Here is a 23,865-nt window from a genome sequence, read left to right as displayed (position 1 = left end):
ACAGAACATTGCTTTGAATGCTTCCTTTGTTTTATTGGCATTTGTTTTCTCTTAACTAGTGGAATTATTGAACTGTCACTGATCTAAAAAAAAAACACTTGAAAAAATGAAAAAAATTATCGACCTACTTTCTGACATACCACTTTGCAACAATTACAAGTCATTTATTTCGGCGTTTGGCTCGGGAAATCAATTATATTAATAATTAAAAACATGTGAATTTTTATAAAATTGAAACCGTGCTGAACCAAACACTGAAATAAGTGAGTAAATCATCACGTCCTATTTTGATTTATTTTTAATATTAAATATTTATTTTATAAAATCCCGAAATAAATCTTTCAACAAATGATTTTTCATAAAATCCATCAATGGGTGTTTTACTACCTAATTTCAAAATATCGCAATGTGAATACTTATAGTTTTTGAATAAATAATTTTTTTATTAGGTCACCCAATGTGACATTTTTACTTCGGCCGTTAGCAGCCGCCACTTTGGCAAACCAAATTGCATCAAAAAATGAGTTCCGACACTGCATTGATACAAGTTGAAGTCCAATTTGGGAAATTCGTCCAACTTCTAACAAAAAAAATGTCATACTTCTCCAACCTTGCCAGAAGTCTGGGTGAGAAAAAGTTCGCCTACAAAGGCATGGCAATCCTACAGTTATTAACAACTCTCTTCGTCTTTATCTTTTCAGTAATCATTGACATTTATTATTTTACACAAGTTTCGTCCAACCCGACCAGTGATAAATTTGTCGTCTTTCGATACGTTCTAATTGCTTCACCCATCATTGTCTTTGGCTGTGTAATCACCTCCATTATCTGGATTGTTCTAAACTTTAAACAGCAACCACCAAGATGGATGGCCATGTGTTCCCTTTTCGGAGCTGTTTTCCAAGCAGTTCTTGGTTTGGGTGCCATCTTTGTGTGCATATTCTTATGGTACATGACTGGAGAAAGTGCACTGGTTATAATTTCATTTCTGGTTGTTTGTTTGTGTGAAGTTTATTGGGTGATTGCAGTGATTGGTTGCTTGGCAAATATTCGTTGGTTGGATATGTTAACTGAGGAAAATATGGGTGCAGATGATATTGATCATCTCAATGAATCTGGAATGGATCAAGATGGAAGAGAACAATTAATTGATGAGGAGTAATTTCACTAATTTTCACAGAATTTTATTTAATTTCGAAAAAACTATAAACTTACAATTATTGATTCCTTTTTGGAACTTATTTTTCAATGAAAAGGTTTTCAGAGATCTGTAATAATTCAAATTGACCAATCTATATCATGCAATTGGAATATTTGCTTGGATAGGTCAAGGAAGAAAAACTTGGGCAATTAGCAATATTGATTGGCCGATATGCTGTTGTGACTTGGTCCAAATGTTTTCAAAGAATTTACTTCAATATTTACAGTTTTGTAAACAACTTTTTCCCACCTCTAATAACTGGAAATTTTTCATATAAAAAAAAATTCGCACACAATAACATGGACAGAACTGAGTTTAATTACTTGATCGGAGCATTGCAAAATTGTTCATCCACATATACTGGTATTAATATTAGTACTGGCAAATGCCCTTGGTGTGGTCATAGTGCTGGTTCTAACACTCCTAATTTTGCTTTTCCTTTAGGTGTTCAGATGGTATTGACGACAGAACAAGAGAAGGAACTATCATTACACATATTGCAATGTACTATGAAGATTGCCGAGAAGTTGAATATTGATATTGATGATATTTTGTCAAAGGGACAAATTATTCATCGGGTTGAGAAGGAAGATGATCATAATCCAACAAATTTGTATGAAGAGGGAAAATTTGAAATGGACGAAGATTCGGAAATGGAAGATTTGGAAGATGAAATTAAAGACTTGGAGGAGGACAGTAAAAGGGTTGAGGAATTGACTAGCAAAACTAATCAGGGTGATGTAATATTGAAATTCAAGTTTATGAATGGAATGAGCTTTGAAGGAGGTTTTAAAAGTTGTGTTTTACTGGGTGAAGTAGTGGAATGGCTTGCATTGAAGAGTGGAGTAATTAAAGAAATGATTGGATTGAGAATTAATAATCAAATATTTGAAAATAGAAAGGTACTTGAAAGCAAGTCAACTTTAGAGGATTTACAGATTGCAAACAATTCAGAAATTGTATGTTTGGTCAGGAGAGTGTAACTTTACAAATCAGAACCTCGTGTGCAACAAGTTCATCAGAAAAAAATGTATCAACAACGAGTAGGGCTAACCTCTCCACTCTCTCCAAAGAGCGATATTTATTCATTTTGCAAAGTTGGAGATTTGAATAGGGTCCGAGCCACAATTAAAATATCAGACTTGCATAAACCCGATCGGTATGGAAATACACCACTTTATTATGCTTGTTTATGTGGACATTTGAATTTGGTCAAATATTTATCGGAATTGGGAGCTCGTGATGATAAAAATGCAAGGTGTTATATGAATGCCTTGTCATTACGAGTTAGAGAATTGTTGAGAGTTTATAATTCATATGAAGGACTAAAGATGTTCAAAATGAAAAATGGGGATTGTGAAGATATTGGTGAACAAACGTATGAACAAGATCAGTTCAAGCCACTCGATCTATTCATGATGAAAATGGCAAGGAGGGTTATTTATGGAACTAAACCAGAAGAGAGTGATTTGACTATTAGAATTAGATTCGGAAAGAATGAGGAGGATACAATTTACTACTGTCATTGGTGGATTATTTTGAAGAGATGGCCAATGCTACTCTATTTTGCTCTGGTAAATAAGGAGAGACCTATTCCACAAAAAACAAGCTACACCTTAACAAGTGATGAATTGGCCATAGTTAATTTGAAAACAAAACTGGAGATTGAGAAATATTTCAATTCTATTAACAAGAAAGCATTGAAGATAAAGGATTATGATAGAAAAATTGAGCAAATTAAGGAACAAATCTTGGTTGTAAATCAAAAGAAAAATTTTAAAAGACCAACAGACGAATTTGATGCAATGAAGAATTTAATACCAGATGATGATTCTGAAATTAGAGATTTTTTTAAAAGAGAAGAGTTGCGACATATTGATTTGGGACCAGTTCCATTGACCAAAATTCAATTCGATAATCTACTGGTATGGATTTACACGGGTTGTATCGTGAGAACGGAAAATCCAAAGAAATGCACAAAATTAGAAAGTTTGGAAAGATTCACTCAAAAGCAAGACTATTGTGATTGGATGGAAAGCTTGGGAATGTATAATTTTGTAGATATATTCAGGGATCATAGAAAGGATATTAACATTGCAATGAAGGAATCAGATGAACTATTCAAGAAGGACTTGAAAGGTTGTATTTTCCACAGCTCCTTTGAAAGTAGGTCCAAGTTTGAGAAATTGCAACGAAGTTTGTGTAATGTCCAAATCAAAATTGAGAATTATCTAGAAGAGGTTTTCTTTGTTGAATCTACAGAATCAATACTATGTCACAAAGACTTCTTATCGGAACGATCCATGTTTTTCAATATTTTACTCAACTCTAATTTCGATGAAACAGAAAGAATGAAAGAATCCGCTCTCCATGATGAAATTCCAACACTTGAAATTCAAGGATGCAACTTTTCAGTTATTCAAGAGTTGTGCAATTTTATTTACACTGGAAAGTTTGAAAAACTGGATGAAAATAATTTACTGGAATTGTTCTCATACGGACATCGTTTGGGATTTCCTGAAAATACCATCAATATGCTTGAGGAACGAATTATTTCTCTAACTGTTTCAGATGAAGAAATTGTTGCTTTTTGTAAAGCTTGCTTTCCAATTTTCAAAAAATCTTCCAAATTGGCTTTTGTGAAACAATTATGCAACCATTTAGTCAAATTCACTCCTCAGGAAAGATTGGAAATATTCACAGACTTGGATTTTGCAGAAAAAGATGTCAAAATTCTTTCGAAACAGTTTTTTAATCAATAACATCCTTGAAGAAATATTGTAAAATATTAAGATGAAAAAGGTGTCATGTTGTAGTTTGTAGAATGAATTCCCATCCTTGCTTTGGCACGCAGATTCCATTATTTTTTTCGGTTCTTCCTTATATAGAAGTTTCGTATTCTCAACGACCAGTTTCGAACAATTCGTCTAGCTTTCAAACGCAATTATCGAGACAAAAAAATGAAAGTTAGCACATGGTTATTAGTTTTATTGTTGTTGAGTGGTTGCGTGGTATTTAGTGCTCAACAACCTTCATTTCCCACCCAAAGAATGTTTGGCAAGAAGATTCGGTCCAGAAATTTGCTAGACGAAAGTATTTTCATTGGAAAGGCATTGGATATTGGATTTACTTCACCAACTATTCATCCTTTCAAGAACAACAACGAATTCGTACATGCTTCACAAACAGATTCGTATGGATTTTCACTTTTCGAATATAAACATTCAGAAGAATCTTTAAAAAGAAGAAGAAACCCACATGAAATTCTAAAGGAAGAAGACTACATGACAGTGTCACAAAGCGGACAAGCTATCATCCATGGCTCTCATCACATCTACTCATTGTATGGAAAAGTAATTTCTGGTGTGTCCATGCTTGACCATGACGTAAACGTCTGGGATGTCAAATGTTCTGACAATCAACTAGACATTGATTTTGCTAATGGTCATTCCACTTCAAAGAGATTAATTCCTGGTTCTAGACTTGTTATTGGTAAACAATGGCAATGCTATGGTCAAGACACAGACACCAAATATGGTAATGAAAATATCCAAGCTTTTTTGGTTTTGGCTAGAGAAATTAGATATGGTGAGGATAACATGGTGAGAGTCAAGTTTCATGTTAAGAAAATTATGCCAAAAGATTTGTTCTATGACTTGAAAGTTGATTATTATTCAGTTCCACTTGTTAGAAACATGGTAGATTCGAATACTTTGCAAATTAGTGAACCAACCAACAAGAGATACTCTACAACCTATCGTCTATTCAATACTGGTTTCAATTATGACATTGCTGAGCAAAAAGTCAAAAATCCTTCTATTGGATTATACAAATATGTTAATGGAACAACTTCCTTCACCATTGATTGTCTTGATTGCTTTGCAACTGTTAATTTAGAAATCAAGGCAGAAATTGAATTGGGTTGGTGGAAAGTTAGCTCTGCTAAAATTCTCGTAGGCGGTCAAACTCTAGCTAATGCAACATTATTGTTCAGTTACCAAGCAAGCTATTCGAAAACAAAAGAGGGAACCTTGTACAAGTTACCTGCGCCTATTAAGATTTCCTTGTTTTATCTCTTTTCACTTGATATTACACCTTCTCTCGAGTATAAGCTGAATATTGAGGCCTCTGGAAAGATTGAATATAGACGAAACTTTTTGGTCTCTTATTCTAAATATGTTGGTTACAAGTATGAGTCAGGTACTGGTTTTTCTGATATCAATGAAGGTGATGGTCTTGTTTGGAGCTCCAAATCTCCTGGAATTTTCATGGAAGGTAATGCCACTGCTGAGCTCGCAGTTTATCCTAAATTCAAATTCGAATTAACTTCATGGTTGCCTTCTGCTGAAGTTGCCATCATTCCAACAATCAAAGGTCAAATTCATACTGAAGGCACAGTCTCCAGATCATCGGCTTCTCTTTTTGTAAAGTTTGATGCTTTTTACAAACTTGGACTTTCAATTGACGTTAAGGACACTTTTTCCAAGTCTTTTGAAGTAATTACTTACACTCATATTCCAAGTATTAGTGGTACCTACTCTCTCCAAACAACATTCTTCTCAGCAACTGCTAGTAATTCCACAGTTTCGGCCAACAATCCTATTCCAGTTAATTACATTAACGAAACTGTCATTACTGGCTCTACAACAAATACTATCGAGTTTAGTAGCACTCCAAAGAATTCAGTTTTGATTTCAAAAAGGACAATCTTTAAACATTTGAGAAATATTCTCAATACTTTCTCATTCATTTCATTTTCAACAAAATCCAGCATTGTACCCCAACTCCAAACTCCATTGACAGGTTTTTCAGAATTTTACGACAGTTCCAATTCGAAATATGTTTATTCTGCATTCCTCAACAACACAGATTTTATTATCAATCCTATCAACTCCCTCACTATCCAGTTTGAACAGGTTTTTGCTTATCAACCAATCGAAAGTTCAGAAACCTTAAGTTATCCAAGACAAGCTATTCGAGACACTTCTACAATGGTAACATTTATCCAAAAAGTCAATAGAAAGATTCCAAAATTTGGTGTAGTAATGGATTCATATGGCTGTTTTGATGCCTATGTCTATGAGGCATGGCTCCAGAACGGAAGATTCGTACAAACTGATGGACGAAAGTATGAAGAAACGTATCCTTATTGGTCTATTCTTGGAAATTACTTTTATCCAATTACCATGCAAAACAATTATGAATCTGCAGATCATTACGTAGTAATTCAGCTCATTCCTAATGACCCAGACTTTCCATTAGAGTTGAATTCTATTAGATTCGATCCTTATTTCGAATTTTCTCCTTCTGACGCTTCAGTTGTTCAAGATAATTTGAATCGATTGATTGGTTTAAAGTTCGGTGATAAGGACGTTGTCTATCCTTATCTATTCGTTCGTCCAGTTAACAATGAATTGAACGTCAAGCTTTACACTGACTATGAAATTTACAGAGCTTTCTATGCTAAACCTAAACCTGGTGTTGGATTGACCTATACTCTGACTCAAACAGGAAGCTATATCCCAATGTTGAAGGATAATCAGTACGGAACAGAAGTTGGTATTGCAACTACTAAACCTGTCACTATTTCAGTATTTCCAAATTACAAACTTGTAAATGGAATTCCATCAAGTGCCAAAAATTTAGCAAGTCAAGAACAAACTTATTTTGCATTCGATTGTAGAACTTTCTATGACAGTGTTGCTCTGAATACCAATTCTAAAGTTTACTTGAGAGTTATTGATTCTACAACTGGCAATTTGATTGTCAATAATTTTGAGCTTGACATTCGAATTGTAACAAGTGATGGATATGTCTACAATACTCTTACCAAGACAGTAGATAATAACATGTTCGTATTGGATACTGACTCAATTTCGAATATCAAGGGAAATTGTGTAGTATTCGATCGTTTCGTCCAAATTCGTCTCAAGAATCTTGCAACAACTACCAAGACATTCCAATTAGAACTTTCCCTAGTTCATGTTCCCAAATATAATGAACCAATTTCCATCTCTATGAATCCAAGCACATTTGGTTATGGTTACAAAGACCTTTCTGAAATTTTGACACGTGAAAAGAATTCTGGAAAATCTGGAATTGTTCTCAAACAACAATTCGCCTCCTATCCAATTGGAAAAGTTTATCTCAGCTCAAGTACTAAAAATATTCCACCTTCTTTTTCAGATCCTTCATCAATCATGACAGCTAGTTCGAGAGTTCCAGATTATATTGGATCGAGCAATGTTATTGAAAGATTGCCAATTTCATTTAAGACGAATTATGGTAATTTCCTGTTTGGTTATACTCATTTAATTACTTCTCAATCTATTTCATTTTCTGTTGAGAATTTGCCAAATACTGACATTTCTCTAAGTTTCGACAAAGGTCTAACAAACCTTGAAAGACTTTCCAATATCAATACTACCATTATAAATGTGAAAATCAATGGAATGGACCATTATTGGAGAGAATCCCTTCAAAAATCATTACAACAAAGTGATCAAGAAGCCTTCCTCTATCTGAAAGCTTTCGATCAAAACAATAACGTGATTGTTTTGAGAAATTATTTCAGTGGAATCAACACTTTGTGTACTGATAGCCAATTGACATTCGAATTGGTTCCAATCCAAGGTGCTATCCTTCCTTCAAAGTTTAAACTTACATTCGAATCGGCTAGTTCTTTATTTACAACTGCATACGATATTCCTGTATTGAATAGTTTGCAAGTTGATTCAGGGGATGATAATAATGGAATACCATCCGTTGAATGTCCTGAAAGATGCATTAGTTGCGATATTTCCAATTCTACTTGTTTAGTTTGTCAATTCGGATATTTTGGACGAAACTGTACTGAGACATGCTTAATTACATGTAACACTTGCACTAATGCAACTTCATGTGAAACATGTCCATTAGGAAGTTTTGGTATTAGATGTGATATTCAAGATACTCAAGAAAATCCATGCTCTCAATTATCAGAGACCCCAATAGTGAGCGTTTCTAGTTCAGGTGGAGGCTACCAATTGACCTACTCTATCAAAATACCAAAGAGCCTTCTCTCTACCACAAACCAAACTGTAATTTCTCATTCCAGCATTGATTCCTGTTCCAAGAATCAACCATCCTTCCAACCAGAACAATTATTCGAATGTCAAGCCCAATACTCACTCACAACCAGCATCTCCACTTTGATGAATGATTCTCGTATTGTTAAACAGCTAGATTCCTCAGGAACTGTTCTCACCCTAAACGTTCCAATTAATATTGGACTAATCACCAACAAATTCGATTCTCAAAATGGAGATTATTGTGAAATTGTGAATTATGGAGTGAATCATCAAGTTAAGCTTGTTTTATCCTCTCACCAAATGATTGGTATGGACGTGAATGGAAACATGACTTTTGGAGACAATGTTAATGTAAATTACAGAAAAGAAATTATTACTATTCAGGATGGATTGTTCTCCCTATCAGGCAAATTATTTACTAATAATGTGACTGTGGTCTCTGTGAGTTATTTGGGCTCCCAACCTTATCAAAATATTGATTTTGATATTATCTTGAGTGAATATCAACCAAATAGTTATAATCTCATTATTAGCTCAAAGCAGAAAGTTTCGTACATTTCTGGAATTTTTACCTTTTCAATTCAAGTTAGAACCGGTGAGAAAATTGTTCAAGTTTTGTTAAGTATTTCTTTATCTTACACTATGCCAATCAACCCTCCTCCAACCGAACTCAAATACTCAACTCAAGTTAATCTATATTCCAACAACTTTGGTCAACCTAAAAATTTATTCACAATTTCAGATTCTCCACACGTTTTGGTTAATATTGTAGATTCTAATGGAAAATCCTCATCTCTTCCTTCATCAATCTCGTTATCTATTAAGAATGCCTATCTCTGTTGCACAAAATCAGGAGTTTCAATGCCAACCTATGATCCATCTCAGAATTCCTACGGTTGTCAAAGATATAATTCTACAACCATGTCAAATTGGCTTCACTTAATTGATAACCAAGTCGTTTCTTCACAATATGGAACTGAATTGATCAAGTTTCCATTAATTAATTTCCAATTAGGTTTCAAATTTACCATCCAATCAAACATGTTTCCAATAGGTTCATCAGAAAGTGTACAGGTCAACACTTGTTTTATTCATACAGAATCGATCATGAAAAGCACCTCTTCAAACAGAGAGCTTAATCTGGATGAGAGTGGTACTTCAATTCACAATGCATTCGATATTATTCAAGTTTTTAGCGCAGCCCAACAGAAACCTCCAATCCAACCATCCAAAACCTCACCAATCATTAGCCAATCATTAAGATTGAATCATTCAAACCCAAGTAGACAATATCTATCTCATTTGTTGGTCGTATTTGTGGCAGCAATGTTTATTTTCTTGTAAATTTTCTACAATAAATTAGAAAGCTATTGATGGTTTTTTTCCCAATCAATCTCGGTGTTGCCAATGAGCATCAGTTTCGGTCAAAGATAATAATCCAACAAAATCTATCGATTCCTTATCTCTAAATTGAAAAAAATGTCGTTATCAATGAGAGCTCTTCCCATTATCCTCTTTCTAATGTTTTATTGGAAGGCAATTCACTGTCAAACATCTACAATCCCTAACCAGCTAGTTTCCATCGAATTCAACCAAATGATTAATGCAGCCATGAAACAAGTGTCTTCCTCCAAATCGTTTATTAATTATATTGCCAATACTGTTGCATTCAGTGTTCCTGCGTGCACCAGTAATCCCAGTTGGCCAACCAAATTTCCCATTCCAAGCTCAGTTAAAGAATTAAAGCTCTGCTATGATGGTGTAACTTCTGACACAATGTGGGCAGATATTTACAAAAGGGTTGGATTGGAATTAGTGAGTGCAATCAACTCAAAATATGGAACTTCCCTAGCAACTCGTTTCGTATATGTAAATGCCACTGATGGATTCTTTGAATCGATGAAGAAGGCAGTGGAAACTGAGGAATGTGATGTTTCAGTTGCTGATTCGACATATACTACAGAGAGAAGGTCCAAGGTTCAGTTTTCTGATTGTGGATATGGATCTACTGCAAATGGATTTTTACGAACGTTACTAAATAAGGAAAATAATGCAACTTTTGCAAATTTGAAAGATATTTCACAGTTGAATTCGCCTGATATTATCGTTGCAGCATATTTTGGAACTTATTATGAAACATTGGCGAATCAAACGCTGCCACTTGCCAAGAAAATTTTTACATCTTTTGATGAACAATTTGAATTGATTAAGAATAATAAGGTTCATGTGGTGATTAGTGATTCGGAAGCTTTGCAGTCGTGGAAGGTTACTAATTGTCCTTCCTGTATTGGTAGGTTTGAAAAATTATTTTATTTTTAATTATTTTTAATTTTTTATTAAAATTATAAAAAATGAAAATTAATTTGGAAATTTTGCAATTTTGTCAATTATGGAATTAAAGTGAGAACATTTGGAACACCAGCTCCTTTTGGAATTTTCTCATCTAGAACAACCAAATCAAACTCTTCAATTCAATTTTTCTTTCCAAACCTTCAATATTCCTAATAATTTCATTAATTTTTCTTTTAATTCATTAAAATATTACATAAATAGAAATCAAATTTTCAATTCCCTCAACAATTCTCAAAAAAAAACAAAATTTCCTTTTTAATCATTTTACATTCCAAATTCCAAATTTGCACCTAAAAAAAACACAAAAAAAATGCCAAAACAAACCCTCGAAGTTGGTTCGTTTCTTTTATTCGGAATTTTTCAATCGGAATCTAACACAATTAATACCTGATTTTATCATTTTCATCATTATGAATTTTCTTCCTTTTGTATTTCAACTCTTGTTGGATTAATAATAATTATTATAATTAATTACATATGATGATGATTTGATGATTGGTTCGGAATAATGAAATTGGTGTTATTATCAAACACGATGATGATGAACATATTGATGAAATATTATATATATTAATAACATCATGATTAAATGCTAACAAAATTAATAATAATTAATATAAATGATGAATGGTAGCCATGACACTCCAAGGATTGGAGAAGGTCACCATTGAAGATCCAGCTGCTTTTACCTGGAGAGTTAAAGTCAAGTGTCCAAATTGGTGAGTAGACATTTATCGGAAGCAATGAATTTAATATTAACAAACGATCTTACAGCCAAACTGAACACGCCAAGCACATCTTTATTTGTGAAAATGAAAAGGAAGATAAGAATGTTAAGGCAGGAACTAGTGCTACCAATGTTAACTTTTCATGCTCTGTCTGCAAGAGACATGCCACCATTGATGTGATTAGTGGATCATTTAAGGAAATTACTCAAAGTGAAAAATTCTTCCCACTCGTTCAATTTGATGTAAGTAGTTCTGTATGTGCTAGGGTGAATTGACAGTTGGTTGTGTACAGTGTCGTGGTGTTGATATTGTCAAATGGGAACCAGAAGGAAGTGAAGGATTGGTTGCTTTCAGTGATGGAAACAAATTTGAAGTCAACTTGGAAAATATGGAATATTTTGACTATGATGAAGAATCTGAACAAGAAATTTCAATTACCAACATTAAGATGAAATTTGGAAAGTAATACCACAATGTTCAATAAAAACAAACATTTATTTCCCTTAACTTTACAAATTTGAGAAAAAAATTTATGCATACGCGGAATCTTTATTCAATTCGATGGTATTCCATTGCAATGGTAAATCATCTTAATACTATTTAATACTGTATTACAATAATAATAATAATATGTTTTCCAAATAAAGATCCGTTACCCAAATTGAAAATCATCACCCGAAAAATTAATATTAATTAAAAAAAATCAAAAAAAAATGAATAACGAAGAATCATTCAATCACTCACCAGCAAACTCGCCCAATCACGACCATCATCATCATTACTCGGTGGGTCATTCATACAATCACGGAAATGTTGTTACTCTACATTCACCTAAAAAATCAGCATTAAAAAAAGTATCCAAGTATGGACAACATGATGATGAGGAACCTACTATTCATCAGTCGTCGGCACCATTATCTTCACTGGATAGAAATTCATCGGAAGAGGAATTGGAGGAGGTACCAACAAGGATAAACACCCATAATAATATTAAGGATGTTGCCAACGCAAAAGACTTGGAAGAATTTGAACAACCACAAAAACCGACCATTGATTGGAACAAGTATATGAATAGAGCAGTTTATATTAGTCTTGGATTGATTATTGCAGCACTTTTAATTGGTTTTTCTCTCTACTTTATAGTAACAGAAGTCATTCTGACAAAAGCCGTCGTTCCTAAACCAACAAATTATAATTGTCAACCATTTACGGATAGTGCTATTGAAAATTATATGAATGAGGCTAATAATGATGTGGTTTGGAATTCTTCACTGGTTGTTGGTAATCCTGGAGATTACACCTACACAAGAGTTGAAACAAGCTCTGTTACCTATTTGAATTATTTTTCATTTGCAAAGAATGGAATTTGTGATTCCTATCCTAAATACGATCAGTATTGTGAATTGAATAGTCCTGAATTATTCAAATACAGATTGTATAATGTTCATGGATCAACAAAGCACCGTATGTAATATGTAGTATTATTAATTATTTAATAATAATATTATTTCTGGTTAAATACTATTTAATTTCAATTAGATTATGTCATGGAAGTTGGAAGTCAAACACCTTATTTAGCTTTTGAAAAATCTGAAAAATTCACAATATTTGGATGTGGAGATGCAGAGTTGGGATCTATCAAACAATTGGACACTGCAATTTCAACATCGAGTGACCCTAGTAATTCTGATTTTGCAATCTTTTCTGCCAATGAAACTAGTGTGTTGGCACTCGTTATTGACAGATACATCTATGCGGCCAGAACAACCAACTCTGATGCACACAAGTACATCCAATATGTCTACAAGAGTCCAAAGCATGGTAACATTTATCCAGGAGAGAAGTTAGCCATTGTGGAGAGACATCAAATTGGAACTGATGAAAAGAGATTTTGGTACTCGATGAGAGTTTTGAAAAAGATACCAACCACAGATCCATTATTTGTATTGTACAATTTCTTGGTACCATACTATTATACATTGGCATTAAGGAGTTAAACCAACTTTGAAACAAGAATGGCCATGCAACAAAAGAGTTCAAAAGAATGCTTTAGACATTCACATCTTTGAATAAAGATGAAAGGAGACCATCTTTGAAATCACCATATTTCATTACTTTACAAAAAGGGCAAACAAGTAACCTATTCATCAGTTTCCCATGCTTTCTGATATTTGGTTCATTGAAATATTATCATATTTATTATGCCAATAACCCATTAATAGAGTTGGAATGTTCTAAACATTATTGTTTTCTTTCAAAGATTGAACTGAAAGCCATTTGGCATATATTGAGGTATCTTGTAATCGATTGAAGGTATCTTGAAGGTTGAGTAATAATTCTGGAGCAACACAATCCCAAATTAATTGAAATTCTAATTGGGATTCTTCTTGGCATTTGTTTAAAAGTTCATAAAAAGTCTTTTTGCATGAAGATGGAATATTCACTTCGTATTTTGAATAGTTTCGAATAAATTCAGCTTCTATTTCTTGCAATTCCTTCAACTTGATAAATTTTCTATTCTGAAGTGATTTCAACTTGATATAAAATTCGTAATTCTCTGAACTAAACTCCTTTTCGGAATATTCCTTTAAAATTTGGAGTAAATCTGAATTTGTTAATTCTTGATCCCAGGTCAATTGTGAAGATTCCTTTCGTCTTTTTACCATTTTGTAAATCTCAATCATTAGCACATTTCCTCCACTAATCTGAACTAAACTAAAACAAAGTAAGGTATTGAAAATTCCTGTGAAAATTGAAAGAGCTTCAATACCTTCATTTGAGGAAACCTCAATTCCAGTAATTATTGCAATAATGACAGGTAATATGGAAGAAATCAAGTCTATTCTCAAGTAGAATGGATCATCAAAGAAGAAAAACTTTCGAATGCCACCCTTTCGAATAGTTTTTCTCTGGAGAAACAAATCTAATAAAAAGCAACAACCACCAAAGACCCACAATGATAATAAAAGAATGATACCAATAATGGGTCTATAAAAATCAGCCCCAACCTTATCTTCATTCACAAAAAAGTAAACACTGACTAGATTCAATATTTGTGAAATGACAAAAGTCAACATAACTGTCATGAGTATTCCAACTTTCTGAGAAGCTAACATTTTCAACATCTTTTCTCTATTTGGAAACATCACTATGAGAGCATACAAATTACGCAAATAGTAGAATCGAATAATTGTACTGACATAGATCAATATCCACCAAAAGAAACTAAACAAACATGCACTATACCAAAAGCCAACACAAGTTCTAGAGAGCCCAGTAAAGGTAATCACGATAGCCAGGATATGAATTGGGGTATAGGGAATTCCAATTCTTCGTTTCATTGAAGGTTTTTTGTAAATTTTCAACCCAAAAAGTAATAAAAAGTAAATTACTATAATTAGTAACTGTGGAATGATGAAAAGATCAAGAACCGGCCAGAAATTTTCACCATAACAACCATCAGTTGAACACATATAGCATGTGGAAGGTAGTAATTGTTGCCATGTTTCATTTATGGTAAGTTCTGCCATTTCCATATTTAGAAAGTTATTCACAAGTGTCCAATTTCCATAAACTTGTGATTTCCCAGTAACATTACCAATTATTTCAACATCTTGTTGTGAGAAATTAGCATAACCTGTCAACCTTCTCAAAAACTGCGCATCAGAAATGTCAGGTTTTGCATCACAGCTTGCAACATTCAAATCAAATAAGGAGGAAACTTGATTTCTTGTAGTTTGAGTGTAGACTTCGAAGGGAATGAGTGGTACAGCCACAAAGTCATCACTGTTCATGTAGATGCCAGATGTCATCCCAACATCTCTGTAAAACCTGACGTAATAAGCAAAGTTATAGGGATCTAACAAAATGGCATCATATCTCGTAAAATAATCTCTTCTTTGACACATGTCAACTTGTGGGTAAATAGAAAAATAGCTAGATGATAGTATGCTATTCGAAAGGCCATGAGAAAGTGAAAGATTAGAATATTTGAAATAACTCGAAAGAAAAGGTGTATAATCGCGTATGGTACCAATAGTTAAACCTCTCTCCTGCAACGATTCGACCAAATACTTTCTTCTGGAATCGTTATCTTTAGCAGTAATCAATTTCGTCAAAGTTTCGTTTGAAAATTTATGTTTCCACACAAACATTATCAGAAACGTTCTCACCCCAACCACACAATCACCATCCTTCACCTTTGACAAAAGTCCAGACGAAATTCCAGCCTCTGTAGAACATGAAATTAAAAGCACTAACATTAGTGTGAATAAACAAATGTGACATTTAGCCATTTTTTTGTCTTTTGATTCATTTAGCCGAATGACATATTGAAAGGCAATGAGATAGAATGGGAAAGTTCGTGTTAGTGTGGATGATATGAAATCTATGTGAGTAGCGGTCCATTACACGCCAAACTTCAAGTTATAGATCTATTTGGAATGTCAATTCCAAAAAACAATTATCAAAAACTTGTCTCAATTCTTGAACACAATTTATCCATGCAAATTGTTATTGGGAAGGTAAATCTTTGACAAATATCAAGTGCAATGAAATTAGAAGAATGGAAGTTTCTAATATTGTGCATTTTCACAGTGCGAGAATCGAATAATATTGTCTATGCATTTTCAGCGCATTTGTAACTCCATTTAAATTTTATTAAATTTCCAAATCAATCATTTTTATAAATTAGTACAAATCTTACAAAACATTAAGGTGTGTGATGAAAACATCTTGCACCAATTGACTAAATAAAAGTGAAAAAAGACAAGTTAATTAGAATGGGACATTCTTTACTAATATCAAAGTTTTGTAAATTCCATTCTATTCGAATATGTCTGAAAATGAATTACCGACACAGTTTATGGCTGACAGATGACTTCACCCATTTCAGTCCACTGAAGTCAACCATCAACAGTTGTAATCACATTTCATTTTGTGCATCTCCCTTTCTAATAAAAAATCAAGAAAAAAAACTAAACAATATACCTTTGTGATTGTTTCGTCCAATCTGTAACTTGCATTTTGTACACGTATTGTATATACATTTCCCTTTTGATTGTGTAAAATGTCATCCGAAACACCACACGAAACTGGACTAAACAATGAGACTGGTAAAATTCCACCAATCATCACAAGACAATCCAGCTCCCTAGGCAAAATCACCACCGAAACCATCATCACTCCAAGAACAAACAATCAAAAACAAGAAGAGGAAGCTTTCCAAGTAAAATTAGCTTCTCCACCAGCAAATGAAGACGAATCTCCAAAAAGGAATCAAGATTTCATTCCCCTCCATTCTTCCTCCTCCTCCAATACAACCCATCAACATCCAACAACATCAAAATCTCCAAATTCCAACAATAACTCATCATCAAACATCTTTGCACAAATGTTTGCTGGTTCTGGTTCTGCTAATGGTAATGGTTCTGGAAGGAAAACCTCTCCTCCAACAACCAATCAATCAACACCACCCAATTCCAAATCATTGTCATCATCATCTTCATGTTTTGATACACTCAATGTTGAGTCAATTACTCCATCTTCATTGAATTTTGCTGCTAATAAGAGAAGATCTGGTAATTTTAGTGCATTTACTGGTGATATGGTGTTTGGTGAGGAGGTTCATGAGGAGAAGACAACTCCAAAAGTTACTTCTCCAACGTTGGATTCGAATAATTTTCTTGATATGCTTTCACCTAGAGTTTCTGTTAGTTCAAAGAGAATGTCAGGAATTCAAAAATTGATGGGTGGTATGTTCGGAAAGAAAGATGCCACTCCTCCAAAGCAAATTAGTAAAGAAGAAGAGGAAGACAATTTAATCAAAGAAAATCACTTGAACAAACAAGAACAATTGACATTGAAAGCTATCAATGCAAGTCCCTCTTTGATTATCAAAAAGTTTACAGAGAGAAATTTTGATTTGTTGCAGTTAAAGACAATTTCTGAAGTGTTGACAATTTGTTCAACTCTTTCAGCTGAAGAAGATCAAAGTTTACTGGAAATTTCAACAACTTCTGAAGAGGTCAAGTACTCAGTGTGGTTGAGAGGTTTCTTGAATGAGGGAGGTCTCACTTCATTGGCAGATTGTTTGGCATCGACTGCATTGTCAACTTCTGCAGATGAAGAGAAGGAAACAAAGGAAGTTTACTGTTTAAAGTGTATTGAAACAATTTTGAATACTTCCGATTATGCTAGAGGTTGTTTCTTTAAGAACAAGGATATTTTGAGAACTTTGGTTCTTACTTTGGATTCCAATTCATTGGAATTGAGATCACAAATTTTGCTTTTGCTTTCTGTGATTATGAATTTGAATGTTGAGAATATGGATGGTTTCGAATTGATTCTTGACGCATTGACAAGCTTTAAATTGATCAAGAGAGAACCAAAACGTTTCCATTTCTTGATTGATAGTTTAAACTTTTTGGCTGGTGAAAATTTGGAAGTTGATGACATGTTTAATGGAGCAATTGCTTCCTATGTCTTGACAACCATGATCTTTTTCAATTCATTGATCTCTGTTTCTCCAAATGAAGGTGTTAGAATCTCATTGATGCGTGAATGGAAGAATTTGGGACTTCACATGGCTGTAAAGTACATTTACTTGAAGTATGAGGTATTGGCTGAGGAGCAAAATATTGATAAGGACGATGAGGAATCTCCACTCTCGAATATTTTCTTACAAATCAAGGCATTCGAAAGTGTTTTCAATTCATTTGCTGAAGAACACGATGAGGAATCTTCCTCCATCAAGGATTTGGATGAAATTGATCTTAGTAGCCCTATTGATATTGCCAGATCAATTTCAAATTACTTGATTACCTTGAATAAGGATGATGAAGCTAGCTCTTCAAGCTCTGCTCACAACAGCTTTGTAAATATTTTGAATTCCATGTTGAAATTGACCAAATTTGGAATTATCAGCAAGTCTAAAGGTATAGAAATTGAAGAAATTAACAAATCATGGGCAACTGTTGAAAACCTTTTGAAAGTAGCCATCAAAGAAGATAAGGTCAAATTCACAACAGAAAAGGAAATTGAACTCGATGGTTTGGTCAAGACTCAACAACGTACAATTTTGGACTTGGAAAATGAAATTATGAACATGAAGAAGGAGCTCTTCCAACAAAAGCAAGAGCTCGAGAAGAGAGATGCTGAGGAACGTTCAAAGAAACGTAAACAAACTCTTTCATCATTCATGAATGCTGTGACTAATCTTTCCAAAGAAGAAACTCTCAAACTTGAATTGACCAAATCTAAGGAAGAAAATTTGACCTTGACCGATAAGTTGAAGGAAGCTGAAGCTGAAAAGGAAAAACTTGAAGTTCAAATCAAGGAAATTCGTGTCATCAACCAGAGAGCTATGCAATTGGAAGAATTCATGAAGGTCAATAATTTGAAATTACCAAGTGAGACAGGTGCTACTGGTGGTGTTCCTCCTCCACCTGGTTCAACTGGATTTGTTCCTCCTCCACCTGGTGGTTTGCCAAGTGGATCTGGTGTTCCTCCTCCACCTGGATCTGGTATTCCAATGCCACCAGGAATGGGCGTTCCACCACCTCCTGGTTCAGGCATTCCAATGCCTCCTGGTATGGGAATTCCTCCTCCACCTGGTTCAGGTATTCCAATGCCACCAGGAATGGGTGTTCCTCCTCCACCTGGTGGTTTACCTGGAATTCCAATGCCTCCAGGTTCAGGTGTTCCAATGCCTCCAGGTATGGGAATGCCACCTCCACCTGGAATGGGTGGTTTACCTGGAATGCCTCCTCCACCTGGAATGGGAATGCTTCCTGGTGTCAAGAAACCAGTTCTTCCAACATTACCAAATGCTAAACCAAGAAGAAAGACCAAGGTTTTCTTCTTTGACACAATTCCACAAACCAACATTCAACAAACAATCTTTATCAAGAATGGAATTGCTGAAAAGACAAATGAATGGATTAAGAAGATTGATTTGGGAACTATTGAGGAAGCTTTTGAAAAAGTTGAGGAAAAGGCAATTGCCACCGATCAACCAGCAAAGAAAAAGGTCGAAGAAATCATTTTAATTGATGGTAAACGTTCGAATAACATTTCCATTCAATTCTCTGCTCTTAAAAAGTTGGATAATTCAGAAACTGATCAAATGAAATGTGCTCGTTACAGAAATGCCATCATTGAAATGGACGAAAAGACAGTCGATGATAATAACATTGAAGTTTTGAGTGGTTGCATGCCACTCGATGAGGAAATTCCAGTTATTCAGAAATATCTTGATGATACCAAGGAAGAGGAAGTTTCTGAGGATCCAGATGCACCAAAGAAGGTTATTCCAATGGCTGAAACATTCTTCACCTTCTTATTGGATATTCCATCTCCATTGACAAGAGTTCAATCGTGGGACTTTAAACTCAAATTGGGTTCCAGAATTTCTGCCATTAGACCAAAACTTGATTCAATGCTCAATGGTTGTAAGGAATTGCAAGCATCCACCAAATTGCATGATATTTTGGCTCTCATTTTGACAATTGGTAACTATATCAATCAACATGCTCCAAACAAAAAGTTGCAAAACATTTATGGTTTCAAGATTAGTTCTCTCGAAAAGATGCAAACTATGAAAGCTAGAGATCCAAAGCAGAGTATGCTTCAATACTTGGCTCAAGTGTGTCAAGATAATTTCCCTGAATTGTTGACAGTTTCAAATGATTTGTCATCTGTACAAACATGTACTCGTTTGCAACTTGCTCCAATTGACCAAGATATCAAGAAACTCCAAGAAGATACCAAAAAGACCAAGAACTTCTTTGAAAAGATGAAGAAGGAAAAGAATATCCATCCTAAAGATAGATTCCTCGAAGTTATGGAAGAAACCATCGGCACAGCTCAAAACCAATTGGAAATTATTGAAAAATCAAGAACAACTGTTGAGGAAAATCTCAAACTCATTGCAGCTCTCTTCGACGAAAAGCCACAAGATTTACTTGACAAACCTGATACATTCTTTACTCAAATTCACAACTTTGTCGAGAGTTTGAATAAGGCCTGTGAAGATTTGAAAGCCAAGAGAGAAAAGGAAGAAAAGGAAAAACAAAAGAAACTTCAAGAAGAAACCAAAAAGAAGAATGAGAAACAACTTGGATTTGATAAGAAGAAGGAATTATTAATGCAAAGAAAGAAGGCAGCTTCATCAACTACTGCAACTTCTTTGCTTACTAAACCATCTATCAATGCCACTCCTCAATCCCCATCATTTGATCTGTCAAGTTTGAAATCAAAGACCTCGCTCTTGTCATCACTCACTCCAACATCTGCCAAAACTCCAACTGGTGATGAGGAAAACAAACTCTTGTCAGTGCTTGGAAAACAGCAAGAAGAAAGAAAGAAGAATGCAAACAATTTCTTTGCTGGATTAATGAATCTTGCTAAGAAGGAAGAAGAAACTAAGAAGAAACCAAATAATCTTATGGGCTTACTTGCAAAGGGACTTACTAATGGTCAATTGTTGAAATCTAGAACTGAAACTAAAAATCTAATGGATTCACTCAAATAAATAATCTAAATTTATAATAATGTTGTTGACTTTTTTAGAAACTTTAGTTTCGAATTTGGAGAAAAACTATTTGTTAAGGCTATTTTTTCTTGGTCTTCCTCTACCTCTTTTAACTTTCAAATAACATGTCTCTGCAATGGTTGAGGCACTAACCAGTACAAAATTCAATTCTGTCTTCGGTGAGCTTTCAACAAGTCTTGTGCTTGCAAGTGGTTTACTTTGCAAGAAATTATCAGAAAGGACACTATTCGAATCAGTGTAAACATCTAGTCCGTTTGTTGTGTGTGTGGAAAATTCTTCACTTCTAGTTTGGTTTAGTTCCTGTTCTTGATTTCTGCTAATGATAGTATTGTCAACTTGCATTTGTTCTAGATTAGTTTGCGCAGTAAGCAATATAATGTACAATCTCATAAAATTATCAAATAAACGATCCATTGTTCCCATTCTTTTCTTTTGAACAAACCCAACTTCTCTATTAAATTATCAACTGATAATTTATTAGAATGGATATTGATCTCTTCGGGGTTAACTTTTTTACAGAAAACAATTCCATTAAAGTCCTTATCTATTTCGATTTTAAATCTTGCGAGTAGTATCTCTTTGAAATCTTTTGCCTTTTCGCTTCAATTAAGAATGTTGCATCAACTCGAGTGTTGGTAGAGATGAGAAATGGTTTGTTTATTTAATCAACATCAACATCTTCAAACTTTGGCTTTGATTCAGAACCACTGGAAGTATTACCTGATGAGGTAAAGTTTGCTCCATTTGGTGTGAATTCTGGTTGACCAGCTCCTTGTTGATACAGCTTGCTAACAATTGGTGCACATTTACCTTCCAATTCTTTTCTTTTCTTTTCAATATCATCCTTTGAATAGGTAGAATTATTATCTAACCAATTAATAACTTCCTCACATGTCTTCTTGATGGTATTCTTATCAGCATCTGATAATTTACCAGACAAGTTTGGATCATCAGCAGTGGATTTCATTTGATAGGCGTAGGCCTCTAATTGATTCTTGGCATCAATCTTTTCTTTCAATTCCTTATCAAATTGTTCCATTTCCTTGGCCTTCTTGACCATTTCTTCAATTTCTTCCTTACTCAAACGTCCTTGTTCATTCTTGATGGTAATGTTTTGTGTCTTACCAGATGAAGTATCCTTGGCAGAAACTTTCATAATACCATTAGAATCAATTTCAAATGTGACTTCAATCTTTGGAACACCTCTTGGTGCTGGTGGAATACCTTCCAAGTTAAATCTTCCCAACAAGTGATTATCCTTTGTCAAGGTTCTTTCTCCTTCAAAGACTTGAATAGTGACTGCTGTTTGATTATCAGCATAGGTTGAGAAGATTTCAGATTTCTTACATGGAATGGTTGAATTTCTTTCAATCAATTTGGTCATGACACCACCAGCTGTTTCAATACCCAATGAAAGTGGAGTAACATCGATCAGTAAGACTTTGGTTTCCTTACCAGTTAAAACACCACCTTGAACTGCAGCACCATAAGCTACAGCTTCATCTGGATTAATTGATCTGCACAATTCTTTACCGTTGAAGAATTCTCTGAGCATTTCTTGAACTTTTGGAATACGTGTTGAACCACCAACCAAAACAACATCATCAATTTGTGCCTTGTCCAATCCTGAATCTTGTAAAACCTTCTTGACTGGTTCGAAACACTTCTTAAACAAGTCCATATTCAATTGTTCAAATTTAGCACGAGTCATTGAAATATCCAAATCAATTCCGTCCATAATTGAATCAACATTAATTGAAGCGTTAGCAGCTGATGATAAATTTCTCTTGGCTCTTTCACAAGCAGTTCTCAATCTTCTTAATGCTCTTGGATTTTCTTGAATATCCTTCTTGTACTTTCTCTTAAATTCTTGACAGCAGAATTGAACCATCAAGTTATCAAAATCTTCTCCTCCCAAGTGGGTATCACCAGCAGTGGCTTTCACTTCAAAAACACCATCCTCAATATTCAAAATTGAAACATCAAAAGTACCACCACCCAAATCGAAAATCAAAACATTTCTCTCACCCTTCTTATTCAAACCATAAGCAATGGCAGCAGCTGTTGGTTCATTGATAATTCTCAAAACTTCCAAACCAGCAATTGCACCAGCATCCTTGGTTGCTTGTCTTTGTGAATCGTTGAAATAGGCAGGAACTGTAATGACTGCCTTCTTGACTTGTTTACCCAAATATTGTTCTGAAATATCCTTCATTTTAGTCAAGACCATGGATGAGATTTGTTCTGGTGTGAAAACATGTGATTCTCCTTTGTATTCAACTTGAATGTATGGTTTCTCATCACTCTTTGTAATGACCTTGAATGGCCAATGTTTCATATCATCTTGAACTGTTGAGTCGGAAAACTTTCTACCAATTAAACGTTTAGCATCAAATACTGTATTGTGTGGATTCATTGCAACTTGATTCTTGGCAGCATCACCAATTAAACGTTCTTCATCAGTGAATGCAACATAGGAAGGTGTTGTTCTATTACCTTGATCATTCGGAATGATTTCTACATTATCTCCCATATAAACACCAACACATGAATAAGTTGTTCCCAAATCAATACCAATAGCTCCATCAAATACTTCAGCAGATGACATCTTGTTGTTATTATTACTATTTACTATTATTATTTACAAGTTAGCTTGTTTCGCTTTCAATTGTTGAATTGCTTCTTTTTTCTTGATTGTTATTTTCAATTTGAGATTGGTGTCATCACTTAAATACTACTCTCCAAAACACACATCCCGAAAATAAACTTCATCACCATCAAAAAGCTTCCGAATTATTTTTGGCTCAAAAACCTCGGAATGACGCTAACCATTTTTTTCGGAATTTGTTCGGAATAAAATTTCCTTGAAGATTTAATCCAATACCATTTGGTTCCAAATTTTATTACTTTATAATATCAAGATATGATATTAAAACTATTCATTTTCACAAAAGGTTTCTA

At 34.2% G+C, this 23,865-nt stretch overlaps 7 protein-coding genes across 7 annotated transcripts in view; 4 read left to right on the top strand and 3 right to left on the bottom strand.

Moving 5' to 3' along the window:
• Window positions 1–9,646, top strand: part of NAEGRDRAFT_59385 (ankyrin repeat and BTB domain-containing protein) — a 10,793-nt gene extending 1,147 nt beyond the window's left edge. Inside the window, exons 2-4 of the mRNA XM_002671717.1 lie at window positions 1,646–2,103; window positions 2,275–3,927; window positions 4,090–9,646. Coding sequence (XP_002671763.1) covers window positions 1,646–2,103; window positions 2,275–3,927; window positions 4,090–9,615 — 7,637 coding nt within the window. The 3' untranslated portion in view covers window positions 9,616–9,646. The remainder of the gene's footprint in view (window positions 1–1,645; window positions 2,104–2,274; window positions 3,928–4,089) is intronic.
• A 104-nt stretch (window positions 9,647–9,750) lies between these two features.
• On the top strand, window positions 9,751–10,590 carry NAEGRDRAFT_73258 (uncharacterized protein; the record flags this gene model as incomplete). Its single annotated transcript, XM_002671716.1, has 1 exon — window positions 9,751–10,590. The coding sequence occupies one exon, from the start codon at window positions 9,751–9,753 to the stop codon at window positions 10,588–10,590; it is 840 nt and encodes a 279-aa protein (XP_002671762.1).
• A 343-nt stretch (window positions 10,591–10,933) lies between these two features.
• Window positions 10,934–11,817, top strand: NAEGRDRAFT_73257 (uncharacterized protein; the record flags this gene model as incomplete). Its single annotated transcript, XM_002671715.1, has 4 exons — window positions 10,934–10,958; window positions 11,258–11,342; window positions 11,398–11,593; window positions 11,644–11,817. The coding sequence occupies 4 exons, from the start codon at window positions 10,934–10,936 to the stop codon at window positions 11,815–11,817; spliced, it is 480 nt and encodes a 159-aa protein (XP_002671761.1).
• Window positions 11,818–13,126: 1,309 nt separating this feature from the next.
• NAEGRDRAFT_81447 (uncharacterized protein) lies at window positions 13,127–15,646 on the bottom strand (the record flags this gene model as incomplete). The annotated part of the gene is made up of 1 exon (XM_002671657.1): window positions 13,127–15,646. One exon carries the CDS (start codon window positions 15,644–15,646, stop codon window positions 13,586–13,588), a length of 2,061 nt encoding a protein of 686 aa, XP_002671703.1. The 3' UTR covers window positions 13,127–13,585.
• A 773-nt stretch (window positions 15,647–16,419) lies between these two features.
• NAEGRDRAFT_81446 (FH2 domain-containing protein) lies at window positions 16,420–20,897 on the top strand (the record flags this gene model as incomplete). The annotated part of the gene is made up of 1 exon (XM_002671714.1): window positions 16,420–20,897. The coding sequence occupies one exon, from the start codon at window positions 16,420–16,422 to the stop codon at window positions 20,881–20,883; it is 4,464 nt and encodes a 1,487-aa protein (XP_002671760.1). The 3' UTR covers window positions 20,884–20,897.
• A 52-nt stretch (window positions 20,898–20,949) lies between these two features.
• On the bottom strand, window positions 20,950–21,327 carry NAEGRDRAFT_73253 (uncharacterized protein; the record flags this gene model as incomplete). Its single annotated transcript, XM_002671656.1, has 1 exon — window positions 20,950–21,327. One exon carries the CDS (start codon window positions 21,325–21,327, stop codon window positions 20,950–20,952), a length of 378 nt encoding a protein of 125 aa, XP_002671702.1.
• Window positions 21,328–21,565: 238 nt separating this feature from the next.
• On the bottom strand, window positions 21,566–23,512 carry NAEGRDRAFT_73252 (uncharacterized protein; the record flags this gene model as incomplete). The annotated part of the gene is made up of 1 exon (XM_002671655.1): window positions 21,566–23,512. One exon carries the CDS (start codon window positions 23,510–23,512, stop codon window positions 21,566–21,568), a length of 1,947 nt encoding a protein of 648 aa, XP_002671701.1.
• Window positions 23,513–23,865: the final 353 nt, after the last annotated feature.

This window comes from Naegleria gruberi, assembly GCF_000004985.1.
Source record: "Naegleria gruberi genomic scaffold NAEGRscaffold_59, whole genome shotgun sequence".
NCBI classification, from domain to species: Eukaryota; Heterolobosea; class Eutetramitea; order Acrasida; family Naegleriidae; genus Naegleria; species Naegleria gruberi.
Note: the sequence above shows the minus strand (reverse complement) of the source record. Positions and strands in the feature narration are given on the sequence as shown.